The sequence below is a fragment of the Pseudopodoces humilis genome, chromosome 2 (assembly GCF_049639895.1).
Source record: "Pseudopodoces humilis isolate 2021_Gansu_Grassland_sample_001 chromosome 2, ASM4963989v1, whole genome shotgun sequence".
Taxonomy (NCBI): Eukaryota; Metazoa; Chordata; class Aves; order Passeriformes; family Paridae; genus Pseudopodoces; species Pseudopodoces humilis.
In genome coordinates, this window is record NC_142201.1 from 66,701,115 (window position 1) to 66,725,556 (window position 24,442).

Consider the following 24,442-nt stretch of genomic DNA (forward strand, 5'->3'; position numbering starts at 1 on the left):
AAACCTGGGGAAAGGGAAAATTATTCTGTGTCCTCCATCCAGTTTCCCAGACATAACCACTTAGTACAGTCAAGATGATTTTCACTGACAGAGAGAGAAAGAGAGAGAGAGAAAGGGAGAGAGAGAGATAGGGGGAGAGAGAGAGATAGAGAGAGGAAGGAGGCAAGGCAAGGCAAGGCAAGGCTAGGCAAGGCAAGGCAAGATATTCTAATGTACCCTAACTGCTGAGGATGTTTCCTATATTTACTAAGTATTTTTATCAGAGCAGTAGGAGCAGTTAAGTACTGTGCCTGAACAGTATCCCAGTAATAAACTCAGCATCACCTCTCTTCTGGACAGCACCCTGCCATGCACTATCATTCAGCCCACTCAGGTTCTTCAGTCTCACTGCTCCTCATCCCATCTTGACATGCACTCATTTTCTGTCTCTGTGTTTTGAGGATGTTCCTATGGCTATCAGACATTTTGTTTAGTAAAAACATGTGTTGACTTTGGATTTGGATTTGTAAGTTTACAAGAATTTAGATCAATTGTTACCTTTTCTATTTTCTTAATTTCCTTCACTTCCTTTTCATACACTACATGTTTTGGTTATCCTCCCACAGAACAGTTCCTTGTTGGCACCCTCACAGAGGGATAGCTGCTTTTGCTCTTCATTTATTTAGTTTGAGCCTCTCCTGCTTTTTGGTATCTATAACTCAAGAGGACAGTGGGTATTCAGGGGAAGGTACCAATTACCTTCCTTGGGTATGTCATTGAGCTGCCTGATGATCCAGAATGAATTTAGTGCTCCAGTTACTTTTTTAGATCTGTCTTTATCATGGGGTTGTTGATGGGGTCTCTTCCTTGAGAGAGAGAGAGTGGTGGTAAACAGATCCACTCTAAGTCCAGTGTCTCCCTTTAATCTTGAATTTGGGCAGGAAAGGAAAACAGTGGTCTAAGCTGATGCAAGTTTGTTTTCCATCCAATGGGACTGCATTCTCCTAGTAATTTGGAGCGCATTTGAGGACTTTTAGCCCTTGATCATTCCTCTTCCATGAGAATTGGTAGGGTGGTGTGCTCAGGCTCCAGCCTTTTAGTCTGCTGCCCATGCAGTCCCTACATTTTTATTAGTCAGCTCTTAAATCTCTTCATTACATGGAATTGTTTTTCATGTGGCCACCACAAAAGAGGTGCAAGTTCTTACAAATAAATCTTACAAATAAAATATCTCAGGCCATATTTTAGACATGTTGTATATCATCCCATGTTTAAAATTTTGTCCATTTGTACTTTGTAATACAGCACGTGACAAGCATGGGGCGGGTGGTAAAGCTACAGCTGCCTCTTGTTTTCTTATCAGATATTGATAAAAACAGTAAATTAGATTAAACAAAAAAACAAAAAAAAAAAAGGCGCACTGTAGGCTGTGGAACATTATGAAACCACCCACTGAATGTCTGTGCAAGACATACGGCAACAGCCAAGCTGTTATGTACTAAATGAGTTCAGAGTGGGGGCCAACTGAATGCAATGCGTAAGTGATTTACTTACTCGTTTATAACCCTAACCTAGAATCGTGATTGTTTGCTTTCCATAAAAAGGATGGCTTTATGTGACCCTTTAAAGCCTTCAGCATTAAGTGGCATTAAGCTGATGGCTACTTGTTTTGTACCTTCAGTGAAAAATTATTCATAAATCAAGTATGCTTTCCTTGTAATGCACTCGTAATCCTCACAAGCAAAACTCCCACTCAAAACCAGTGATCAAACATGGTTTCTTGAACTCAGAAAGGTCACCTCATAAAAAAATATGGAGGTATCATATTCAGGCCACCCAGGCAATTTTTTTTTTTTTGCTGGGACATTACTTTAATTAAGTCATTGTAAGGTTAAAATAATAATAGGGTTCTGATGTAAGCAGATAAAAGACAGGGAAGCTACATGAAATTCAGTTTCCATCCACCAAACACATCTAGAAGAGATAAGCTCACTTGCTGTTTAAACATTTTCCACAGGGACAGACAGGATGGGCTGAGGTTGAGTCCTGAGTGTTCCAGGGTTTATGTATTTAAATTAATCCCTTAGCATTGTTTTTGTTCCTTAATTACCTCTGGTTTGTTGATTTATTGATGCTTTTGAAGGCAAGTAGACTCAGTAAAACAGAATTACTTTGTGTCACGTAAAATTTCCTCTTAATCTGTGGGTGCTATAGACAAAAAGAAAGGATTGATGAAGGGAACTTCTGTGGAGATGGCAAAACCAGTGGTAGATGTCTCTAAAAGGTGGAATTGAGTTACTGAATTGCAAATGAATGGAAGGTCTTGTGAAATCACTAATTAGGGCTGTCTTAGTTCTTGAAATCTGCCAGTGCAGCCAACAGTTTGGGCAGAAGGAGCCTGGGAACCAGCAATCCTGCAAAAGGGGTTGGTGGCTGGAGGGTCTTCATGGAGTGTTGCTGGGAGAAGTGATGCTGAACTTACCCCTTCAATGAAACACCTTCAATTCAAGGTGACTTTGTGGGAAATAGGAGCACTGTGTACTTCAGCACTTGTTATACAGGCTTTGAGCAGGGACAAGAACTGCAAATGGCAGTCCTTTGCCAGCCATGAGCACTGATGTGCCATTGAAAAGTCACAGCATGGTCTCAACTGGCTTCATTTCAAGGAAATACTTGGAGATTACACCTACTTTCTGCTGCCCATGTCCTTGGGACCCCCATTTCTATACCTGAACTCCAATTCCAGAAAAAGCCTCTGCGCTTTCTTTTCCAGCACAGCAGAGCATAGCATGGAGGCATTGCTCCTTCTGCATCTCTCCTGTGCCTGTGCATCCCAGCTGGTACACCTAGAGCAGCAGATGGGCCCTCACTTGCCACAGAAGAAGGGTTTAATAGACTTACAGATGCATAGAATGGTTTGGGTTGGAAGAGCCCTTAAAGATCATCTAATTCCAAGCTCCTGCCATGAGCAGAGACACTGTTCACTAGATCAGGTTGCTCAAAGCCCCACCTAACGTGCCTTGAGCACTGCCTGGGATGGGGCATCCACAACTCCTCTGGGCAGAAGATTCAGGAGATTTGTTCAGGAGATATTTAGTTTGTCACATCCCTCCACCAGTGACTAATGACGTGCATAAGCAGCTCTGTTGCATTAATTTGGTTTGCAAGAACATGTATACAAGATAACCAGACGTGAATGTGGTTGATAGAGGCACAATGGTTACCTCTCTTGCACTTCTGAACCACTGAATTCAAAATGCAGACTTATGTTAATATTTAGCACTTACATAGTGCATTTAATCTCCACAAACCTGCAGGAACGTGTCTAATTTGTACACCCAAATTAATAGAGGTAATCACACATAACAGTCAGCCTTTTCATCATTTAACCCAATGAGGAATGGAGACACTGTTTTGTTTACACTATAATTGCTCATACATACCTGAAAATACCATCCTGTACTCTCAGTTTTTTGTAAGAACACCATGGGTTTGCAGTTACAAGACTATCTCAGACAGCTGCATAATGATTTATCTTCATTTTTAAACTGAGCTGTAAATTAGCAGGCTGACCCAGATCTCTGTGGGATATCTCCAAAGGAGTTTTTCAGTGAATTTAGATGCTAAATGAGCTAAATCATTTCATTTAAAAAAATTGTTTGAAAACGGTCTTTCAGAAAATAGAGTCTTGAAAGCCTGGTACTTACAATGAGCATGCTTGCAGACCTCTAAGGAAACAGTCAAACATCTTTATGTTTCATATTATTTATTTATATTACATTTATATTGTCCACACTAACTTCCAGAGCAAATTCAATAGACACATATAGTTCTGCCTTGATTCCTCAACCCTGGTTGCTATGGCATCCAAGTTGGGAAAATTATCTGCCAGCTCCAGGTGGCTGAGCACACAGGTAGGTGAAACATGAGAAGTAATTTAGGGCTAATTTTAAGCCATGAGGTGGTGTCCTGTGACCAGAAGGTATTGTCCACAGTTTTTGCAAAAAAGGGGCAAGAAGTTGTTAACATTGCCAGGAAACCTAGGCTTTATTTAGCTACAGTGAAATAAACAGCCTGTACCAGCAGCCTGCACATGTACTGGGAGGTTCTGGTGGAAAGCTATGAAATAATTTAATGATCTGTTCAAATTAAATGCAAAATCAGAGATTAGAGGGTGCTGGCTCATATCACCTATAGTCGTGCTCAATAACATTTCGCTCTGTGATTTGTTCCACTCAGCTCTCTGGGCTTTTAATAGTTGTTGAATAAGGCAGCAGAACTTAGTTTGCAGGTGAAAAACACATTCAGTGAGAATTGTAAGACCTGTGAGAAGAAAATCCTTTCTTATTTAGTCTTTAATCTTTAGTACTCAGAACTTGTCCCTTGAAGTCTGCACAATATAAGGCAAATAGGATCTACAAATTCAATATTTTTTTAGTCTAAACTGTGTTCAGTATCAATATTCAAATGCTTTGGTTGAGTTTTAACTCCCATCCAATTGTCACTGTTTTAAATTACTTTTATAGCAAGAATAAATTTTCACTGAAAGCAGGTTTTTTTGCAATATTTCTTTTCCAGTTAAAAAAAAAAGTACAAGAACAAAGACTATCAAACAAAATGCAAGTTGTCTAAAATCTCATAAAAGCTCTTACACAAGAATCTATCAAGCCTGGGAAAATATGTGTTCTTTTGTAAAAACATATTTTTCCTTGAAGTCATTGCTAGATTACAAAAGTTCACATAACATATTGGTATATGTATGTGTTTATGTAAGACAGACCTCTGTATTTCACTTTCTGATGTCAGTGTTGCCTTGCCAACTGTATTTTATTGATTAGTAGAATATATGTAATTTGGTTCAGAGCTGCATCATCTTACAAGGTCATTTTTCTTCATGAGAAGTTGATTCATTTCCTTATTCTCTGAGTAAAATTATTTTTCTGATATGAGAAATAACATTCTTTAGATCCTTTAGGGGGTATTTCTGTGTCTGTACTCAAAACCCAACAGAATTTGACAAAGGCAAGCCGATAAAGTCATTAAATACATTTCTACTGATACATGCATTTCTTACTCAACTTGTTTTGCTGCATATGTTAACCTAGTATCTAATCTGTAACTTCACTGGTAACCAACTGGAGACTCTATCCATGCAATTCCAGTTATTACATGCCTTCAGGGTGCTTTTCCTCCAGAGATTTGAAGTTCCAAGTAGCAACACTTCTCAGACTCTCTTTGAATTAGATATTATTATAGAATTTATTTGACACTAAGATAAGTTGTGATGTGAAAAGCTTCCCCCAAAGAGTAAATAGTAATGAGAATAGCTCCTGAAATTGAGCTCTTATACCCTTATTCTACCTGTGGTAGGTTTGTCAGATCTATGGGTTAGTTCCTCACGGTGTCATTTAGTAAAACACTTGTCCCACCACTAGTCCTATTTCTGTGAGTGCTGGTCACGTTTATGAGAAGTTATGGTCCTGACCTGAAGAGTTTTAATTTTCACACAAACTGAGCAGAGGACAGGATGGAAGGAGTAGGTGGGATGCTGTGTCTTGGCTCAGATGGTGCCATGGACTAATTATGTGCACAGCTGGAGGATCCACATAGCTGGGTCTTCCAGATCTCTTCCTACTTTGGTTTTGTCCTTTCCCCCTGTGTTTATTTGTCTCATGGTTTATGAGTATCACAGGAGCCAAGAGCAAGCAAGGCTGCACAGCAAGGCTGTGCAGCTTCCACGATGAAATCAGACAGGGGCACAACAAGGAAAAAAATAGAGAGGCCAAGGAGAAGGAGGAGGGGTACAAATAGTGGATGGGAAAGTAATGAAGGTCAGCCAGATGCTGATGTAAAATCTGTCTTTTTTTTTTTTTAATGTACAACTGAAAACATAGCCATCCCTGCAGTCCTAATGTTAACAATTTACAAATTACAGCAGTGATTGTATTTATATATCATACAGAAGGTAAATGATGGGAATGGCTTGTCAGCACATGTAGGAAAACAAGTCTGAAAATCTCTAGCACTTTCTTTAAATATAATAGTTCCTGACAATTAAATATCCCGTTGGTTGCTATCTAAATATTTATCTTCCATGAAATTACAAGAAGTCCACAGTCAGAGAAAACCCACGCTCTTCTGTTCTCTGTTGTAAAGATTAAATTAGGTTCTACTTTTGAAAAAGCACTTGGTTCCTAGGTCTATCCTGTTGTATTCTTCTGGATAACTTTGAAAAAAAGAAAGAGAAAAGAGTCTGCCATTGATAGCAAGTAGGGACAAAAGGCACTGTTACTAAATTGTGATTTTGAAGGTTGTTTACTGTGCTAAGTCAGAGAGCATAATTTGGAATAATGTTTTTAATCTTTTGGATTAGAACAATCCAGGTCTTCCTAGCAATAAGGCCCCACCTAACACAGAGCCTCATTTTCTTGCAATGGTCTTACATGGATTTTCTAGGTCAGTTGTTGGCAGCAACAACACTAATTCATTCCAGATGCAACTCAGGCTCACTATAATTAACGATACCATGGTATTTGTCTGAAAAATCAAGAAACTGTGGCATTTACTAGAGAGACTATGTTTCTTATGGAGAACCCACTCCATTTAATTCAAGATTTAGGTACCTGGGATTAAGCAGATGGTCCAGTCAATACGTCACAACTGCTTAAATTCCTTGTATAGTCTAAGGAGAGCAGGAGTTGCTTACTGAAGATATGAGGCAGATCTGTTCCCCCTCTCCATCCATCCATCCATCCATCCATCCATCCATCCATCCATCCATCCACCCACCTACCCAAGGATGATTCAGTCTACCTCATTCAAGTTAATACCTCTTCCACTGGGATTATAGAGGAACAATAGGAAATAAATGCTGGCAGCTCCATGCAGTTGGGTTTTACTCATTTGAAGATGGATGTGACTTATCTTACTCTTGCATAATAGCCCAAGAATGAGAGCACTCCCCCAAGAGAGAGGCAGTCCTGGGCTCTACTTGTTCTGAGTGGGTTGAGCTTACATCTCCTACATTTAACTCAGAAGAGCTAAATTCCTCCCGTCGTAGGATGACCATCCGTAAGTCTCCATGCTCTTGGTTTTTTATCCTTTCCTTCTCTGCCTGTCTGTGAGGACTGTAAGCTCTGTAGGGCACCAGCTAGTTTGTCATTTAATATTTCAGCATCACTGTTGCAAGGTCAGTGATTTTGGATTTGTAATGAAATATAAATGATGACAACAGTTGTGCAAATTTGTCTCTTCACGCCACAAAAAGTGCTGAGTAAAAGCTTTGTTCTTGTTAATGTATTACATATTTTTGGCTGGTATGGATAAAAGTTGGGTTTTGTACAGCCTTTCATTGTGAAATGGTTTGTGAAACAGAGGATGGGTCTGCAGAGATGTTGGATTTGATGTGTATTTGGGGAATTGCTGGTTGCTTGATAATTTGATATGGCCATGATTATGTCCTCATTTTTGCTGTCTCTTCTAGAGACATACGTGCTGGAGCTTGGTAGATCTGTAGGACTGGGAAATATAATGCTCCAAGGCCCTTTCTTGCAAATTACTCTTCTAGGAGATTTTTTGGACCTAGGCAAATGTGGAGGTAGCTCAGGGCAGGGGTAAGCTGCAGAGCTCCTACTCTGTGACACAGCCCTTCACTATCTTTTTCTCTTGGATTTTCTAAAGAAGAAATCAGTGGGAGTGAGAGAGGGATGGGGCTGAGAGCAGTGTGAGGACATTGTACTGTGAGGACATTATGTGGTCACTCCTGCAGCACTGGCGAAGAATGCAGCAGTGATGCGTTCTGTGCATGAGTCATCCTGGAGCTGCCAAAACTTGGAACAGCCCATCACCGGGGGATGACTAGTGGTTGTTGACCTTTATTTCCATCTTACACATTATTGTAAAACTGAGCTAAATGAATTTCTGCTTTCTGAGCGCTGACATCAGTGCAGCCTGGTTTCCTACGAATTTGGATTCCTTCCCCCCACCTCACTGAAAAGAAGTCCTTTCCCTCCTCCATGTCACTTCTCAGCTCTCTCTCCCATCCCTTAAATATTTGCAAGAGAAGTGGTACAGACACTGATGCTGATGCAGAATGTTGTGTACTCTGCAGCCAACTGTCTGCTGCTTCTCAGCATGCATAGTGGGTCATCCCACAAATGCCTTTCCCTTACTGGAATGCTAATTTGTATACTTCCCTCTACTCAGCACCAGCTTTTCTAAAATGTAGTATCTTTAAGACGTGGCTCCTCCTGTCAGATTCGACTGAAACTGGCCAGTAGATTCTGAAATTATTTTGGGGGGGGGGGGGGGGGAGGCAGTAGAGTGCCCCAGAAAGACAGATGATATGAATATTACTTCTTTAAGAAGCAGTTGTACAAATATATTGTAATGCATGTGAAAATTAAAAGACTTACAAAGAAATTAGTGGGTGAAGCTCTGTGCGCTGTGTTGTGAAGGAAGATATAAAAGGAATACATTTTGAGGTTTATGGTAAATTTTTTAAAGTACTATAGTGAAAAATGGTTGAGCAATTCAACAATTGAATCGCTTCTCCATCATGTGGAAAATGTGTGACTCACCCTACCAGTTCATCCCTAATGTGTTCCAGCTCAGCCAGTGATGAATTTGCTCTGAACTTACCAAGCATAGTAAACACTTCTACAGCTCAGAGATTGTTAGCATTGTATCAGTACATTGCACCTATGAAGTGACAGTTATTTTGGTCATTTACTACTTAGCCACCTTTAAAAGTGGCAAACTATTAAAAGTGTTATCAACTATATGTGCCCATTTTATTAAATAACATTTAAGAAGTGAAGCCAGATTTGGAAGCCCAGAGTCTGCTTTTTAGAAGAACATCCTGGCTATGGTTAGGATTTAAAATTTTATTTAGTGGCTAGTGCAGGTTTTTCCAGTAGAAAATTACTTGAGAAGGTATCTGGCAGAATGGATCTAAATAACTTACGAATTTTCTATTTTTATGAATGCAACAACTACTAAATAAATGTTAAATAAATAAAGGTTAAAAACCCCGAAGCAAAGCTATTTATTATATTTCAGTTAGGGATCTTCCATTTTAATATTCCTGAGGTCTCATTTGTGATGCTGTCATTTCTCATTTTTTCATCTCTTGAAAGCAATATTTGCCTTAGGGGTATGGTATCATTATGATCAAAATGAGCTGCTGCTACTGGTCTCAGGGATAATTGCTGTCCTTCAAGCAGCTCCCTTAGCATTAAGCCCTTAAGGCTGCTTTGGAAGAGGCTTTACGTTTACTACAGATAGCCTGATGTCTTCCAAAATGATGGAGGAGATCATTTTGCCCTTTTTATTTTGAGATATCATAAAGTCTGGAGGCTTTTGAGGCCAATTGCCAGATGTGATTAAAAATTAATGAAACAGAACAATTGTACCTCATCCCCTTGACAGACACTTGAGTAACAGCTTTTTCTAAGACTAATTTTCTAAATTATTCTTTTTGCATCTGTATTTTTATCTTGTCTGACCACAATAAGATGTTCCTTAGCATTAAAAATGGAAAACAATAGTAGAGGGCATTTGAGGATGTTTTTCATGCAGTTCCCTGTTTGGATTTTGTTCATCACACGCAGGATGAACTATCAAGACAGACTGTAAATTGAAACGTGAAACTGAGGTATGAAGTGAGGAAGGAGATCTGCTGCTGTTTAGTGCTACAGGAGGTGTCTTTGGTAAAGCTCACACTCAGTGTGTGCAAGTTGAAACATTTTCTAAAAAATAATCTGGTTTTTTGGATAAGCCTACACTGCTTTCCTTCAAAGCCTGTCTGAATTGGAAGAGAGACTAAATATCATCTTTTCTGTGTCCTACCACCTCAGCCTTCAAGTATTCTAAAGGAAAGGAAGTAGAAAAGAGCAGGCAGTGGGTAGGAGTGCGGTCTCTGCATTGATGCTTTGGAGTGTTATTGGGGGATATTAGTGGTCAGGCCCTGAGATTGAAGAAAAACAAGAATTTGACAAAAATTAATTAATTAATACTAATTAATGCTTCTTTACTACTTTACATGTGCTGTGGATTACCAGCTAAACGTAGAGACTTGTTTATACATAGAGGGATTTTGTTCTTTGAATTCTGTCAATGTTTTCAAAGAGATATAAATAAACAAGTGTATATTTGACTGAATATCTTTCTTTGCCAAAGCAGAGAAACACAGTCATCATTGTCTGTGGTCTACTCACAAGGTTTTGAATGCTAAAGCTTTTAGGGCTAAATGCTGATATTGTTACTGATACTAAACAGGAATGTACTCTTCAGGTTATTTATTAGTGGTGAGAGAGTCTGGTGTTTGATAAAAATATTCGTTGTGAATATTGTTGTGGAGAGATGTTTCTCACTAAGATTGTAATTTAGGGATTTCTTTTATTTGGAAGAACATACTCCTGGCTGGTCAGACACACTTTTTGTTCATTGTGCCCTGTGTGGGATAACCATGGGCTATTTAGAGGACAGTATTTGCCTGACACACGTATTGCTCCCTTGAGAGTAGACTTTCACGATAATCCATCACATTATCATGACATAAGTACTCAGAGTTACTCAGAGTCATTGCAGTTACGTAGTTCCGCCCAACATGATACTGTTAAATAAACAAGTTATTTGAGGAACTGGCAATTCCCTCTTCCATGCTTCACCCAAAGTATATTCTTAGCTTTTCATTCACTGGTGTTTTTGCTTTCCTGGAATCCGCTCTTCTGCCTTCTGAAACTCACAGCTATGCAGACCTCTGACTAAACAAACCTGTGACAGTTTGGGGAGATCTGCACTTCTGTACTCATCAGAAGAAGTGAGGGTTAATGAATCTGTAGCCAAGGTTATCATCCAGCACCCCTTACACACCATGGAAAGCAGTATTGAATGAAATGGCAACATTTCTATGAGCAGAGACGCAAATGGTGCTGAGATGCCAGCATGGCAGGAGTATAAGATACAGCTTGCAAGAAAAGAAGAGAAATTTATGGGGTTTCTGCTACAGGTGTGGCAGTCCAGAGGTAGTTAAATGCAAGGTCTGGAAAAGTAAGCACCGCATTCCAGCCACACACTGCTCAAGTTAATGTCTCCTCCTGAGAACAGAGCTGGAACTGTATCATCAAAACATCAACTTCAGTAAAGAGTTGTAAATTTGCCACCTAGCCAGTTTGAGACCAAAGCAACCTGTTTAGTCAGGTGTATCTCAAAAATTGTCCTGAATCCAGGATTCCTCTAAGGAAGAGTAAATATTTGTCCTGCAGGTTTTGACAAAGAGTGGTTTAGATGAACTTTCACTTCACTTTGGCCTTACTTTCCATGGTTTATTTCAACTTCTGAGATTAATTCTTTTTAAAATAAAAATGTGCATGGCCATCCTTGAGAGGAGGAGAAGGCAACTCTATTTATTTGAATGTTTTTTAAACTGGTCATTGTGCAGGATGTGGCTGCAGTTATTATCAGTCCCAGTATATGAGTCAGATGTTGGTATTATCAAGTTATTCATTACTCTGTGTTTCCATAAGATCCAGTGAAGAAAATGTGACTGCCTTCACAGGCAGTGGAGTTCAGCATTTTCCTAAATTCAGTAACAGAGCACATGGAGGAATTAAATTTGACAGAGACTCACTGAAGTACCCTGAGCATTAGTGGGATAGCTGTGAAAACCAAGACAGTATAAAAACACAGTTGGAGAGACAGAGGGAAAAGATACTTGTGAAAATAAAAGCAAAAAGGAGCCCAGCAATAAGGAATTCTCTATTTTGTTGAAATACAGGAGAGATGAAGGATGTGTTGTCCTTTTACAGATCTGCTTTTTATGTAAATAGTACAATAGTACATGCCACAATATGCATGCTTTATGGCACAATCCAGAAAAGCAAGGATAGAAATTAATGTTAGACATATATAGGTACAGTGATTTCAATGACAAAAATCTGTTGAAAATTTTTGATCAGGAGAAAAGCTTTATTCTTTAAGAGAGTGTGGAACTGCACAGTTGAACCCCTTACAGCAGGACTTTAAATTTATTTTTTCCTCAGAAGAAAATTGCTTTACATGTATCGTTTGATTGTGATCTAGGTTACAGGAATATACTGCTATAAAAATATAGAATTACCGAATTTTTCCAAGTCCAAAAATAATTTAGTATCCAAATACATACTTCATCTGATTTATGGCTTCACAGCCATGTCTAAGCCAGTAGTGCCAAATAAAATTTTCTTTACTGTGATATGTATGCAGTTCTTTTTTAGGTATTTACAATGATGTCTAACATTTAAATTAAGCAAAGATTTCCTTCTAAAAATATTCAGCTATATTTATATCTTTAAAGTGCAATTTCATCTTTTACATTTTAAAAGTGTAACTTCATTTCTTACAGTATCAGTGCTCAAGCATATCAATGATATGCTTGATGAAATTAAAGACCCGATACACGCAAAAACCATGAAGTTATATCCTACAAGGGAAGGCTTTTTCCTTAATATCATTGTGAAAGTAGTTTTCTGTACTTCAATAATTTACCAATTCCATTCAATGAATATGTCTCAGGAAAGCAATCAGACAAAAAAAAAAAAAAAAAAAAAGAGGTAACTAGGGAACTTGTCCTCAGCTTCCCATATATGAGCATGTTCCTGACACCTATGTAGAAATGTGTAATTGAAATAGCATTTGCATAAATTCCATTTACTAAGGATGCATTAGCTGATGCCAGTGAATGTGAGGACGCTTAATCAAACAGTAAATAGCAATGCATGTCTAAGCATTGATCAGTTAATGCAGCCATTGTCAGAAGAATTAAATAGATCATGATGTCCTTTTGTTCCTTCTCTTTATTTAGTAGAATATACTGTATAATATAATTATATTAGTATAATGTACTGTTTTTTTTCTAAATCTCCTCAGGGTCTCTAATAAAAAAAGATCACTTAATTTCAACAGCTGCGTAATTGGGGTGCTAAATCATCCTTAGGGATGTAACCAAAATGATTTTACTATGTAACCATTTTCTGGGTTTTCTGCTTAGTTTAGAGCAGAAGGGAGAGATTTAGGTAGTTGCAATCTCTTGCATTACCTTAAAAGTCAAGCACTGATCATTACAATACCATAGTTATTATATTATTATATTTTATCATTATTATACCATTGTATAAGATCTCCAGGAGACTTGTAAATAAACCTAATTCAAAATTCAGAATAACCGCTCTAGTAGATAAAATTACACTGTAGGAAAATTGGATCCACAAAAACAATTCAACAGAATTGTAGGATTTGGTTTGCCAGATTCAAATCACAAACCAGCATCAGAATGTGGAAAAAGAATAATTACTAAGTCTGATACCCAGTCATGGTTTTAGTTGCACAAAATGCACCAAATAACTACCTGATCTCTAGACTCTGTTTATAAAAAGTCACAGGATCTGTGCACCAACACTATCCTTGCTTAATAGGAAGATGTTAGCAGTGACTGTGAAACTGAGGCTTTGTTCACAAGGTGCCCCATGCACCTTACTGGCTCCAAGAGGGAAATCCCAGACTGGGATCTCACCACCTCCCTTCTGTGCCTGCTGATCAGTCTCTTGGCCTTGACCCCACATGTGCCATGTTAGATATATTTGTTCTGGTTCCAGGTATTTCTGCTTGAAGGCAGTGAAGTTTCCTTTAGAGAAAAGGGCAGTGATCCCAGCACCTGTATGGTTTCAGCCTTCGGCCAAATGCTATGGTCACTAGTGCACATATCAATTGAATCAGAATTCCTGGGTTTATTCTAAGAAACAAACAAACGGTAGGGCAGGACTCCAACCTAAAATCATGTGCTAAGTAGGTGGAATTTCAGCTAAAGTTGTCCCTTGGAGTTACACCAAACTGCTAATTCAAGTGCTCAGTGCATGGTAAGATTCCTGTAGTGCCACTCTGCAAAAGAGCAACTCAGTTTAGAAGTGGTGCAGAGACGGACGTGGAAGTTCAGCCAAGCCAGGGGGCTTGTGGATACTGCAGCATCCTCCTGGAAACGACCTGCCCATGCTCTCTGAGAACATTTTTTCTGCAAACAGGCTTATATGCTAATTTCTTGATACACCCACAATTTCCACTGTATAATAGCACTAATGACCTTGACAGAAAGCATTTCCTAGGGATTAATAACCATTTGAGATTTAATGACCTGAGGCTATGCCTCGGGCCATCAACTCCTTCAAGTTGCTCATTAAATCCTTAGGGTACACAGTCTGCTTCAATCACTCCTGCTTAAGCATTTTCTCAGTGTCACCTAATAACAATATTCTCCCTGAGGTATTTCCTCTTCAGAGGCCCTGGAAATGTGTTTGTCCTTAAGACTTTTGGGAAAATAACTCATCATTAATTTTTTAGGTGACTTGTGTTTCAAGTCAAAGCATTTACTCAGGCTGTCACTGAGCTTTTGGTGTGAGGAGCTCAGTAAAAGTGTGACAGTTAAATTCATAAATTGTACCTTTAAATATAAACTATTTTTTCTAGTTGCTTACAATCTCATAATATAAATCAAGAACTAGTAGCCTCCGTCATCAAAACACTGGTGGTTCAGCCAAAGGTAACTTACTTGAGAGCTGATTTTGGGCAGGCTACCACTTCCTAGCAAAGACTGGCTTCATACTAGCTCTAAAAGACACCCCAAATTCAGATCTGTGCAGCAGGAACAGTATAGAACAGTGGAAGAGAAATGCTCCAACAGGCCAGTTTCTTACCAGTGAAGTCATAAGTCAAAGATGGTGTATGGTCCCGTGTTATGGTACATAATTATGAAGGGTGAACTTGTTTTTCTATGGAAGATTTTTCATTTAAGGGAACATTCTTCTCGTATTCAGATGGCACCAAGCACAATTGGATCTTAGTTAAATCTGCTGCTGTGGTGTTACATCGTGTTCCCTGTTTATTTGTGTAAGAGTGCAGCGCAGCGTGCCAAGCAGGCATGGCACCAACCAATTGCTATTACAAGTTTCTTCACAGAGTTTCTAAACTGAGAGAGACAAAAATGCTTGGGGATGAAGCCAATCAACAACAGTTGTGGAAAGCTGGTACAGCAAGCGTGGTGCAGAGTGATGTGTCTACAAATCAGTTATATTGTCTTCACATCAATTACAAGAATCCTCTGGTGAGGCTCTGCCAGGATCACGTTCTCACATTAGTCTCTGTTGTGCACTGAGCAATCAGTTCCCTTGTTTTGTCTAGGGAGAACAGGCTCTTAGGGAGCTGGAAAGTGGAGATGCCTACCCATCTGTCTGCCCTCAACCTGGCTTTGACTTGGAACCAACCCCGTGATTTGAGCTAACGTCTTTGTCCAGACACAGCCCACATTTTTAGGGAAAGAAAAGCATTTTGCTGGCAAATTCCTAAACTTAAAAGTACTGGGAGTTGTTTATAAGCTTGAGATACTTCATCTTATAAAACAGTTAAGAAAGCCTGCATACCAAGAATATATAGTATCAACTGCAGGAGGGGAATCTTGATAATCAGAGTTTAATTCTGGTGAGATATACACAGAGAATATATACATAGAGATATATATGGAAACCAGCAGATGAGTGGCTCATCAATAAGGCGTTGTGCCGATTAGGGAGTGAACAACATAAGTACTTACTTGGTTGTTTATGTTTCAGATTAGTGGATTTTGAGGTCAGGTAGCTAATTCCATGATATGCTTTGTGTGGGAAATGCACGCTTTTTGTGGTAAACACTGAGCACCTACACAGGAATATTCCTACATAAATCTCAAATCCTATTGCAAACATGGATACAGATCACTATGCCACTACTGCAGATAGTGAATATCAGGTGCAAATAAGTGAAATTAGGGACCTTAAGTCACACAGTCACACAGGATGTCCCTCAAAGAGGAATCTCACTGGAAATGTCTTTAGCTTTATTTGCCTGTTCCTCACAAATTCTCTGTATAGCCCATAGAAAAGAATGAGCTCTTTCTGTGCACAAGCCATTTTATCTTTTTCAGATAGTAACTTTAAGATAAGATAAATATTTTAAAGGAAGCACCTCCTTCTCTCCCTAGCCTTCAGGAGCACTTAGGATTAACAGTTCCAATGCAGTTGCAGATAGGTGAGAGGATTTCCATTCTTTACAACTGAAAATTCCCATGTATGTTAATAAACATTCTGCATGCACGGTGGAATGGCTGCTGTGAAAGCAGGTCTTCTAGATATTTAAGTTCTGACATGTCCTTTTGAAGGCTGTTTCATAAAACCAGCCCCTCTGCTGAGACCATTAGTGTTGTGTGGAACACGCAGGTGTGTCACTGACCCAGGTCTGCTTCTTCTGGCTTCTGTTGGTTTGAAACAAGCATGCTGCATCATTCCCACGTAGATTTTAGGTGTAGGAATACAGCTCTGGTTGGAATTTCCTCTCTGAAGTCTATTGAGAATTCAAATGAGAGCCAGATGAGTTTTTTCCTGTTCATTTAGAAGAAAAATGCAGAAGATCATGTGAAACTTTAAAACTCCAACACTCCCTGAAAATCCTCACCACAATAACATTTTCCTGAAAAAGTTCTTTCCAGTGGGATTTGAGCTTGCAGGTGAAAAGTGTTCATTATGTTTTTCTACCCCCAAAGAGGAAAGGCCAGACTGGTAAACAATGAATGAAGGAAATTCTTTGAAATACATTCAACAAATAGGAGCTTTGTAGTCTCAGTTTCGAGGCTACTTTTAGCAGCCTCAAATTGGCTTTGGCTTGGAGTTATGGAAAGATTAATGACAGCCCCAGATCTCTTCCCAAAATCACAGCTAGCCCAATGGAGCATCACAATTATAATTTTCATCTTCTGGCACTGTTGCCTTCCCTACACATCCTCCAGTGCAGGTAAAGCAGTGGCTTCTAGGCTAATTTTTTTTTTTATTTATTTATTTTTTTCGCTTATTGTTTGTTCTTAAATATGGAGCTGTACCAGAAAATATGGAACTGTAATTTTCAGTACACCAATGTGATTGCTTAACAATAAGTAAGCTTTTGGAGCCTAATGCCTTGGCCACAGAACACCGTGGGTTGTGAGTTTCTAACTACCATTACAGTGTAAAAAAAACACTGTAAAATGCAAAGCATTAGGCAAAACATCATAAGAAACATTAAAACTCCAACACTCCCTGCAAAATACAGCCTATCTCTTAAATCAAAATATCTTTATCGTGTCTTCTGTTTTGACCAGTGGTTTCAGAGTGACGTGTGGGCTCTAACGTGGTTATTTGAAAGCTTTAACTGCCATTTTGCTGAGAATTCATAGTCAGATTTAGTCTTCTTACAAAAATTGAGCTGGGCATTTTTTATAGCAAAATCTGTAGGAGAGACCATCTTTTGTAGGCAACTGCCTGCTTTCTGCTTCTGTTTCTGTCTGGAGAATAACTTATCTCATCATACTTTTGGCATATCTGAGGCTACACCCTGCCAAAATCTGAAAGTGAAATAAACCATCAAAAAATGTCAGATTCTTAAAAGTGCAGACCAAGGTCAAGTCTAGAAAAAGAATATGCTTGGAAAAAAAAAACCAACTTTCCTTCAAAGCATACACAACCAAATTTCAATCTTTGTGTTTATCTGCATATCTGTATGTCATTATTGTAGCTCTGGACAGCCAAAAATGTCTCATGTCCTCAGCACATACTTTAATTCTCCTGGCCTTGAGGGGACATAAACCCAGGGCAGCCCTGGAATCCTGTACTTCATGGAGCACATCTGGAGATGGGGAAGGGCTTATCCCAGAGGCAGCATAGCAGCTGGCAGGAGCTGCCCTCTGGAGCAGGTCTGAGTGGCTCTGTGCCCCTGGGGACAGCTCCCACCTTGTGCTGAAGGTGACTTCCAAAGGAGGGAGGTGTCCTCACACGCTCCTTCTGGGCAAGGGCAGCTGTTGTTGTTCAGGGACTTCTCAAGAACCAAATGCAAATTTGGTCAAAACAAATTGAACCTCAGGCCCCAAGATTTTGAATAACAGCCATCTCTCATCTCTTCTTTAAGCAGGATGTTTTAATGCTTTGCAGAATTACAGTGTGAGGCATGCTGCCTTCCATCTCCTTAATCCTCAGTAAATTTACTTCTAGCAGCTACTGCCAAAATACAGTATGGCACTTGCACAGCACATGCTTCTTCAGTGATGAGCACAAAGCAGCTTCTGTTCAGAAGGAATATGTTGCAAGCCCATGAGTGACACATTGTGAGTGTCGAAGATTATGAAACATACTCTGAAACTGAGCAAGCCATAAACACTTCATTTTTCAGAAATAGTCAGATCACCTCTGTCATTCTGCTTGGCAAGTGTGTGTGCAGGCTTGGTGCATCCACGTAGCACACGTTGAACAGGCACCAAGTGTTAAACCCACACTGTGCCAGCCACACTGTGGAGTTCAGAGGAAATATTTCAAGTATGCACTTCAGCACTCTTCTCAGTTTTTTATAAAAACCCATGATCTTTATTTGTTTTTTTTTATTTTGCTAGTCTCTCTCTTGGACTAAACTGACCTTAAATTATAGCATGGACTTACATTCATTGATCTCCCGGTGAACACTCTAATTGATCCAGAATCAGGTCATGGCTTAAGGCAACTTCTGACTCTAACTGGGTAATATCTGCTGGAAAAGCAAGTGTTTTGTGTCTGTCTGTGGGCAGACAATACTGTGAAATAAGTAAATTTAGAGATCAGCCAATGGCTGGACTAAATCTTCAGTAGTACTAAAAAAAATAACCTCTCCAGTTTAAGAGACCACCTGTTTGTTAAAGTGGTAAAAGAAGACAAGCTCATGCAAGCTAAATATGTGGCCCTCATGGATTTGGAGCATATTTTGAGCATAGTACACACTTCAGCATATGTAGTCTAACAAATTTGCTTCCTAAGGAAGGAAGAATAACTTTTCCATTTTTAAACTGAGGTGTAAGCGTTAAGTGATGTGTGTCTTGTTTCCCACCGAAAGTCTAGCTGGGCAAGGGATTAGTCATTTACTTTCCAAATATCTAGCTGCTAGCACTGTCTAGAGACCAAGCCATCTTTGTCCACAGTCAGGCCACTAATGATTCAGACGAGTGGGAATGTGCTCTCCAGCAGTCAGAGCAAAGGGACTCCATCCATGAGATAGCAACTGAAACTATCCAAATGACTTCCCATCAACTATGGGAAGATTAAGAAATAGTTGAAATTCATCCAGCAAGTTAAAAAGTGACAGGGTCTGTATTTCACTGACATTTGCAGAGCCAACCCTTCTGTATTCCCTCCTGTTATCCAGCAAGAGACATTGACACAAAAATAGGAGGCTTGTGCTTCTTTGGTAGCTTTGGTGTCTCCTGACAGGTACCCCACAGATCCACTGTCTGGCAGCAGCAGGGAGCAAGCACTGGTAGGTCTCCTGCCTTCCAGTTGTCTTCTTCCAGGTGAATATATGAAACATAGCTGAAGGCCAGAGTCTGGCTTTATAGAGTGGTAACTGCAAACATCTAACTTATCTAAGCTCTTTCATGCTATTAAATAAAAGAGCAATTTATGTCTTTCCTGCTTGTAGCTAAAAATAACAGGAAAAAAGTGCAGAGTGCTGTTAGTCCTGGGTGGTGTGCTAATTAGTTCTTTGCTAACTCTGCTTCATTGCTGGCAATGATTATTGTCAGTTACAGGGTTCCTATGAATCTGGCTCCCATTTGCTCTACAGTGTAACAAGGGTAAGGAAAGGAGAAGTGTCAGTACTATGGATACCCAGTGTTACTTCTGCCATAGCAGAATTTCCTGTTATAGGAAACAGTTATTTTGTACAATGGCTTATTAGATGGAAACAGACCTAGGTGATCTGCAGAATGGAAAAACAGTATTTTTGTTGCATTAAAAGTCTGTTCTCTACTTGGAGGAGCACATAAAACCCCCACAGCCTTCTATTTAAAAATGTATGGAAAGGAAACTAAAGGCTTCAGCCAAAAGGCTAAAAATAACCATACCATCATATCCAAGTTGTCTGTTCCTTCTTTCCTCCAGTATGAATGAATAAATGTTTATGTACAGCTATCATGTAAGAATTGTTTTAGCCTGTTTTCTGTGCGTTGCTCTGTAGCCATATGGAGTGCAGCTTTCATTGTAAAGGGGAATGAACAAAATAAATCTAATTATTTGTGTGAATAAAAATCATGAAATTTGTTAGTTCACATATCCAAAACATTTGAGTTCATTGGCAAAACTGTTGGCTCTGTATCATCCCTTTGGATGTTCAAAAAACGTTTAGATGTGTATGTGCTGGAGTGCACAAAAAATGTCTGCAGCCACCTGATAGTAGAAGACAGGACTGGGTAAATCATAATCCAGTGTGCTTGAGGAGGTAAATGAGAGTTAAATACTTTGAATATCTTTGAAAATCTGCACCCTACCAGTTTGGTAATTTAAATACCCTTAAAATTCTGGCCTTGGATATTGGAAGTTATCTGTATCTATTCAGTAAAATTAAATAAAATTTCCATCACATGATGGATGATGGAAACTGAGCAGCTGTCTGAGCAGTAGCTCCACTGCTCTCTAAAAAAGAACCTTAATTTGACTTTCCCACGTTAATACTGTTTACATGTGGAGAAAAGTGTTTGAAAAGCACTTTTGTAAAAATGGGTGCTTTTGTGAAAACAGAGTGAGGAAAGATGTTCTTTTTTTAGTGGGTGAGTAATTGTTTCCTTTAATCTCTTTGTTTTTTTCTCATGACTCTAAAAAGATCAGCACGCAGCCATGTAATTAGTGGCTCTGGACTAGATCATGCTGAAACACACACTGGTGTGACTTCACTGTTCTTACAGCACTGCATAGTTAAAGCAAAGGGCAGAATGTAGTTCACAGTAACATCTTTCCACAAGTATATATTATTTCTTTCATCACTCAAATAATTTTAAAAATTAGTGGAAGCATCAAACAATGGAGGTCACCTGGCCCAACCCCTGCTCATGGCAGAGCCAGTTTATCATGTCACATCTGGCACTGACACAGGATCAGTCCAGCTCCAAAAATCAAGGTGTACCAAGTTCAGAATGTCCAATAAAAGAAAGTAGTAATTTGCACTGAGTATTACTTTACTGATTTTTCATTTCTTCATAGAGTCATAAAAGACACCATGGTAGCTTTCCTTAGTAATGTTCTTTCAGAAAATACCAACTGAAATAAAGCATTAAACAGATATGGGTGCTTGATCCTCTCAGAAATACTTGTAATAAAACAGTAGCTATCCACAAATAAAGTTAACCTTCATTTTATAAATTATTTTTCACTACAGTCTCGAGGCATGATGAAATGTTAATAATGTTGATATACTTCAATGGCAACATTAGGGGTATGGCTGTGAATCTGAAAAAGACATCTGGGTTTATAGGTGTATTCCAGGATAATGTCAGCCCTCCTGCTCTGGGATTTTAAGTAGACGACAGTTTCTTGCTAAACTGTGTGAATAAGTCACCATCTGCTGTTTGGGGTTCTTTTTTGGAAGAAATACACAGGACATCTTTCTCCATAGGCCCTTGTATAAAGAAAGGAAACAGTGGGATCTACAGACAGATCTGCTCATGGTGTTAATCAGCTGATAACAGCAGATAACACTGATATCACCAGGCGAGAGCTCAGCACTTTGCATTGTATCCGCTCTGCACAAGACATGGATTTGGAGCTCAGTCTTGAATATTTGAACTCTGCTGTATGTGCCATGCTTTATCAATGTTCCCTGCACTACAAATTATTCATCTCACACAGAACTGCAAAAGAAAGTGTTTTAATCTTAATTTACGATAAACAAGAACTGTGAAGTCTTTTTTATTAATACATCAAAGTACTATCTCCAAGGGGAGTTACTTTCATATTAATGTTCAGTGTTTAATATAAATTCACAGCATGAAGACCACCTCAGATGGGTAGAGTTTCTCTGATGTATATCTGATTGTTTATTTGATATGTATATGTAATTTGAACATCTACAGAACATGAAGGGCATAATCAAAGAATAATTAATATGTTGATAAGAAATTATGTTTTGTTCTACTTATCTGCATAATTCAGAGAGAAAGTTTATGATGGCAACATCTATCTTTTGGGGTATTGTTTACATTTTCACTCAAATTATAACATGAAGCATTCTCCTGCATTCCATAGTGCCTTTCATCTGCCGAGCTCCAATTACTGTCTGACCAATTAACTTCAGTACCGCACACATGCAAACCACATTGGGTATTGTGGGAAATCTAAGCAAGGCGTTGAAGTCTGAAACTTGACCTCCAGTTTAAGATATTGAGCTGGGAAACCCTGACTTCCAGAGACATTAAATTGATGTATTTAGATGAAGCTACAAATGCACAGAAGAGTCAAAACTAATGGTCAGCACTGCATCCTCTTGAGAGCCCTCTGAATGTCAGGGCACTCCAGAGACATCTTGTATGCTGCTTGAGTTCAGGCTGTTTGGAAGTCTCCCCTAGCCTTGCAAGAGATGACATTTTTGAAAACCTTGCAAGGACAGAGGGTAGCTGCAAGCTACATGTAGTAGGGTCCATCTGCTGCATCCAAATTCAAACCAGATCTCAAGGGCAGATTACCAGACAAAACACCTTGGGCACTTTATGTGCAGTGAAGAAACATACCTTGTGTATAGATTGAAGATAGATTTAATCACTGCTCTAGTGATTAAAGTATTAGCAATCTAATACAAGAGTTGGTCCAGCTACAAAGATAATAACACTTATAATTCCAACTATAAAGTTTGGCAAGTTTCCAGTAGTGGCACAGTTGGAATTGATGTGTATCTACTTCCTATTAGCTGTTCCTCTCCTTGGTGTTATTCTTGCCCTTCCTGTGACTTTCTGGGTTCGAAAAATCAATAGTGCTGGATTTCCTCAAGATGAAAAGAGGTGTAGAGAAGCTTACAGTGAATCTGAAATTCTTCTCTAAGGAAAGTATGATATTGCTGATGGAGGTATCTTCCTCCTTACTGTTGGGTAAGTTCAGGATTCTTTTTACACACTTCTTGAAATGTCAGAGTCATTGAATGGTTGAGGTAGGAAAGCACATCTGGAGGTCATCTTGTCCAACCCAATTGCTCAAGCAAGGCCACCTATAGGCAGCTGTGTCTAGGTGGCTTTTGAATATCTCCGAGGATGAAGCCTCTGCCAGCTCCCTGAGGAACATGTACCAGTGCTTGATTAACCTTACAGGAAAAAAGTGTTTCATGATGTGCAGAGCCTTCTGTGTGTCAGTGTGTGCCCATTGCCTGTCACTGGGCACCACTGAGAACATCCTGGCTCTGCCCTCTTTGCACCCTCCCTTCAGATATTTATACTCACAGGTGAGATTCCATCAAGGCATCTCTTTCCCAGGCTGAATAGTCACAGCTCTCTCAGCCTTTCTTCATCTCTCAGGTGCTCCAGGCCCTTAATGGTCTTCATAGCCCTGTGCTGAGCTCCTTCCAGTAAATCTGTATTTTCCTTTCACTGGGGAGCCCATAACTGGACCCGGCACACCAGATGTGGCCTCACCAGTGGTCATAAGAGGGGAAGAATCACCTCCCTTCACCAGCTGTCATCCCTGCTAGTGCAGCCCAGTGTGCTGTTTGCCTTCCTTGGCAGAACGGCACATGGCTGCTTCCTGTTCCATTGGTGTCCACCAGGCACCCAGGTTGTTTCCTGCAAAGCTGCTTTGTAGTCTTTGGACTCTTCAACAGTAGTGATTCAATAGAAGATACATGACAAGAATATATAATAGAAATATATAAAATGAATAGGTACATATAGCTGCAGTTATAATATCTGTAGGTATTGGACTAGCAATGGTACATTGCAAAAATCACTTTATAACACATACAGGGAGCAAGAAGTTTTTTAAATACCAGCTGGACTCAGCATTTCCCTTTTCAATGTGAGCTCAGCAGCTATTTCAATCTTTAAGGCACTCTTTGGTCCATAATACATGGAAGTTTAGGTACTGCCTAAATCTCTTAGCTTGGGAACTCAGAGACAGAAACTTGTAAAAGAAGAGTCTGTTTTCAGAATTTGTCCTGTAGTGACACTAGGAGTAATCAGAAGTTTTTAAATGGATCCCAAGGGATGGGATTGTTACCCCTTTTCTACCTATTTGATAGTGTTTCTTCCACATTAAAAATACTAAGGACTAAAGTCCTTAAAGACTCACATTTTTCCAGAGCATTATCCAAACACATTTTTCAGTGTGCATACAGTGCTTATATGTAAGAACTCTCATAACTCTCAAGTCAGTGGTTTTCACCTTTTGAATGACAGGCCAAATAGGTGGGATGTGCAGTGTGCTACTGAAGAATGGGTGGGTGGTACTCTGTCCTCCAAGTCTGTGCAAAGCCAAGACTCATGGGGGCTGTCAGAAGGCAAGAAAAATAGTATAAATCCTAATGGGGAAGGAGGAGAAGGTGGAGGAAACCAAGTTCTTAATCACTTTTGTCCATTAGCAATACCAGAGTATTTTTCTCA

The 24,442-nt window shown here is 39.4% G+C and overlaps 1 protein-coding gene across 9 annotated transcripts in view; it reads left to right on the forward strand.

Annotated features, from left to right (window-relative positions):
* The window catches only part of STARD13 (StAR related lipid transfer domain containing 13), a 285,456-nt gene that overhangs the window by 215,797 nt on the left and 45,217 nt on the right, over positions 1-24,442 (forward strand). The window contains exon 1 of one of the 9 annotated variants that reach the window (XM_088068370.1): positions 7,032-7,050. The exons of the other annotated variants lie outside the window; for them this stretch is intronic. Within the exon in view, the coding sequence (XP_087924496.1) occupies positions 7,041-7,050 (10 nt within the window). The 5' untranslated portion in view covers positions 7,032-7,040. Of the gene's footprint in view, positions 1-7,031; positions 7,051-24,442 lie in introns of those variants that run through there. 9 annotated transcript variants of the gene reach the window in all.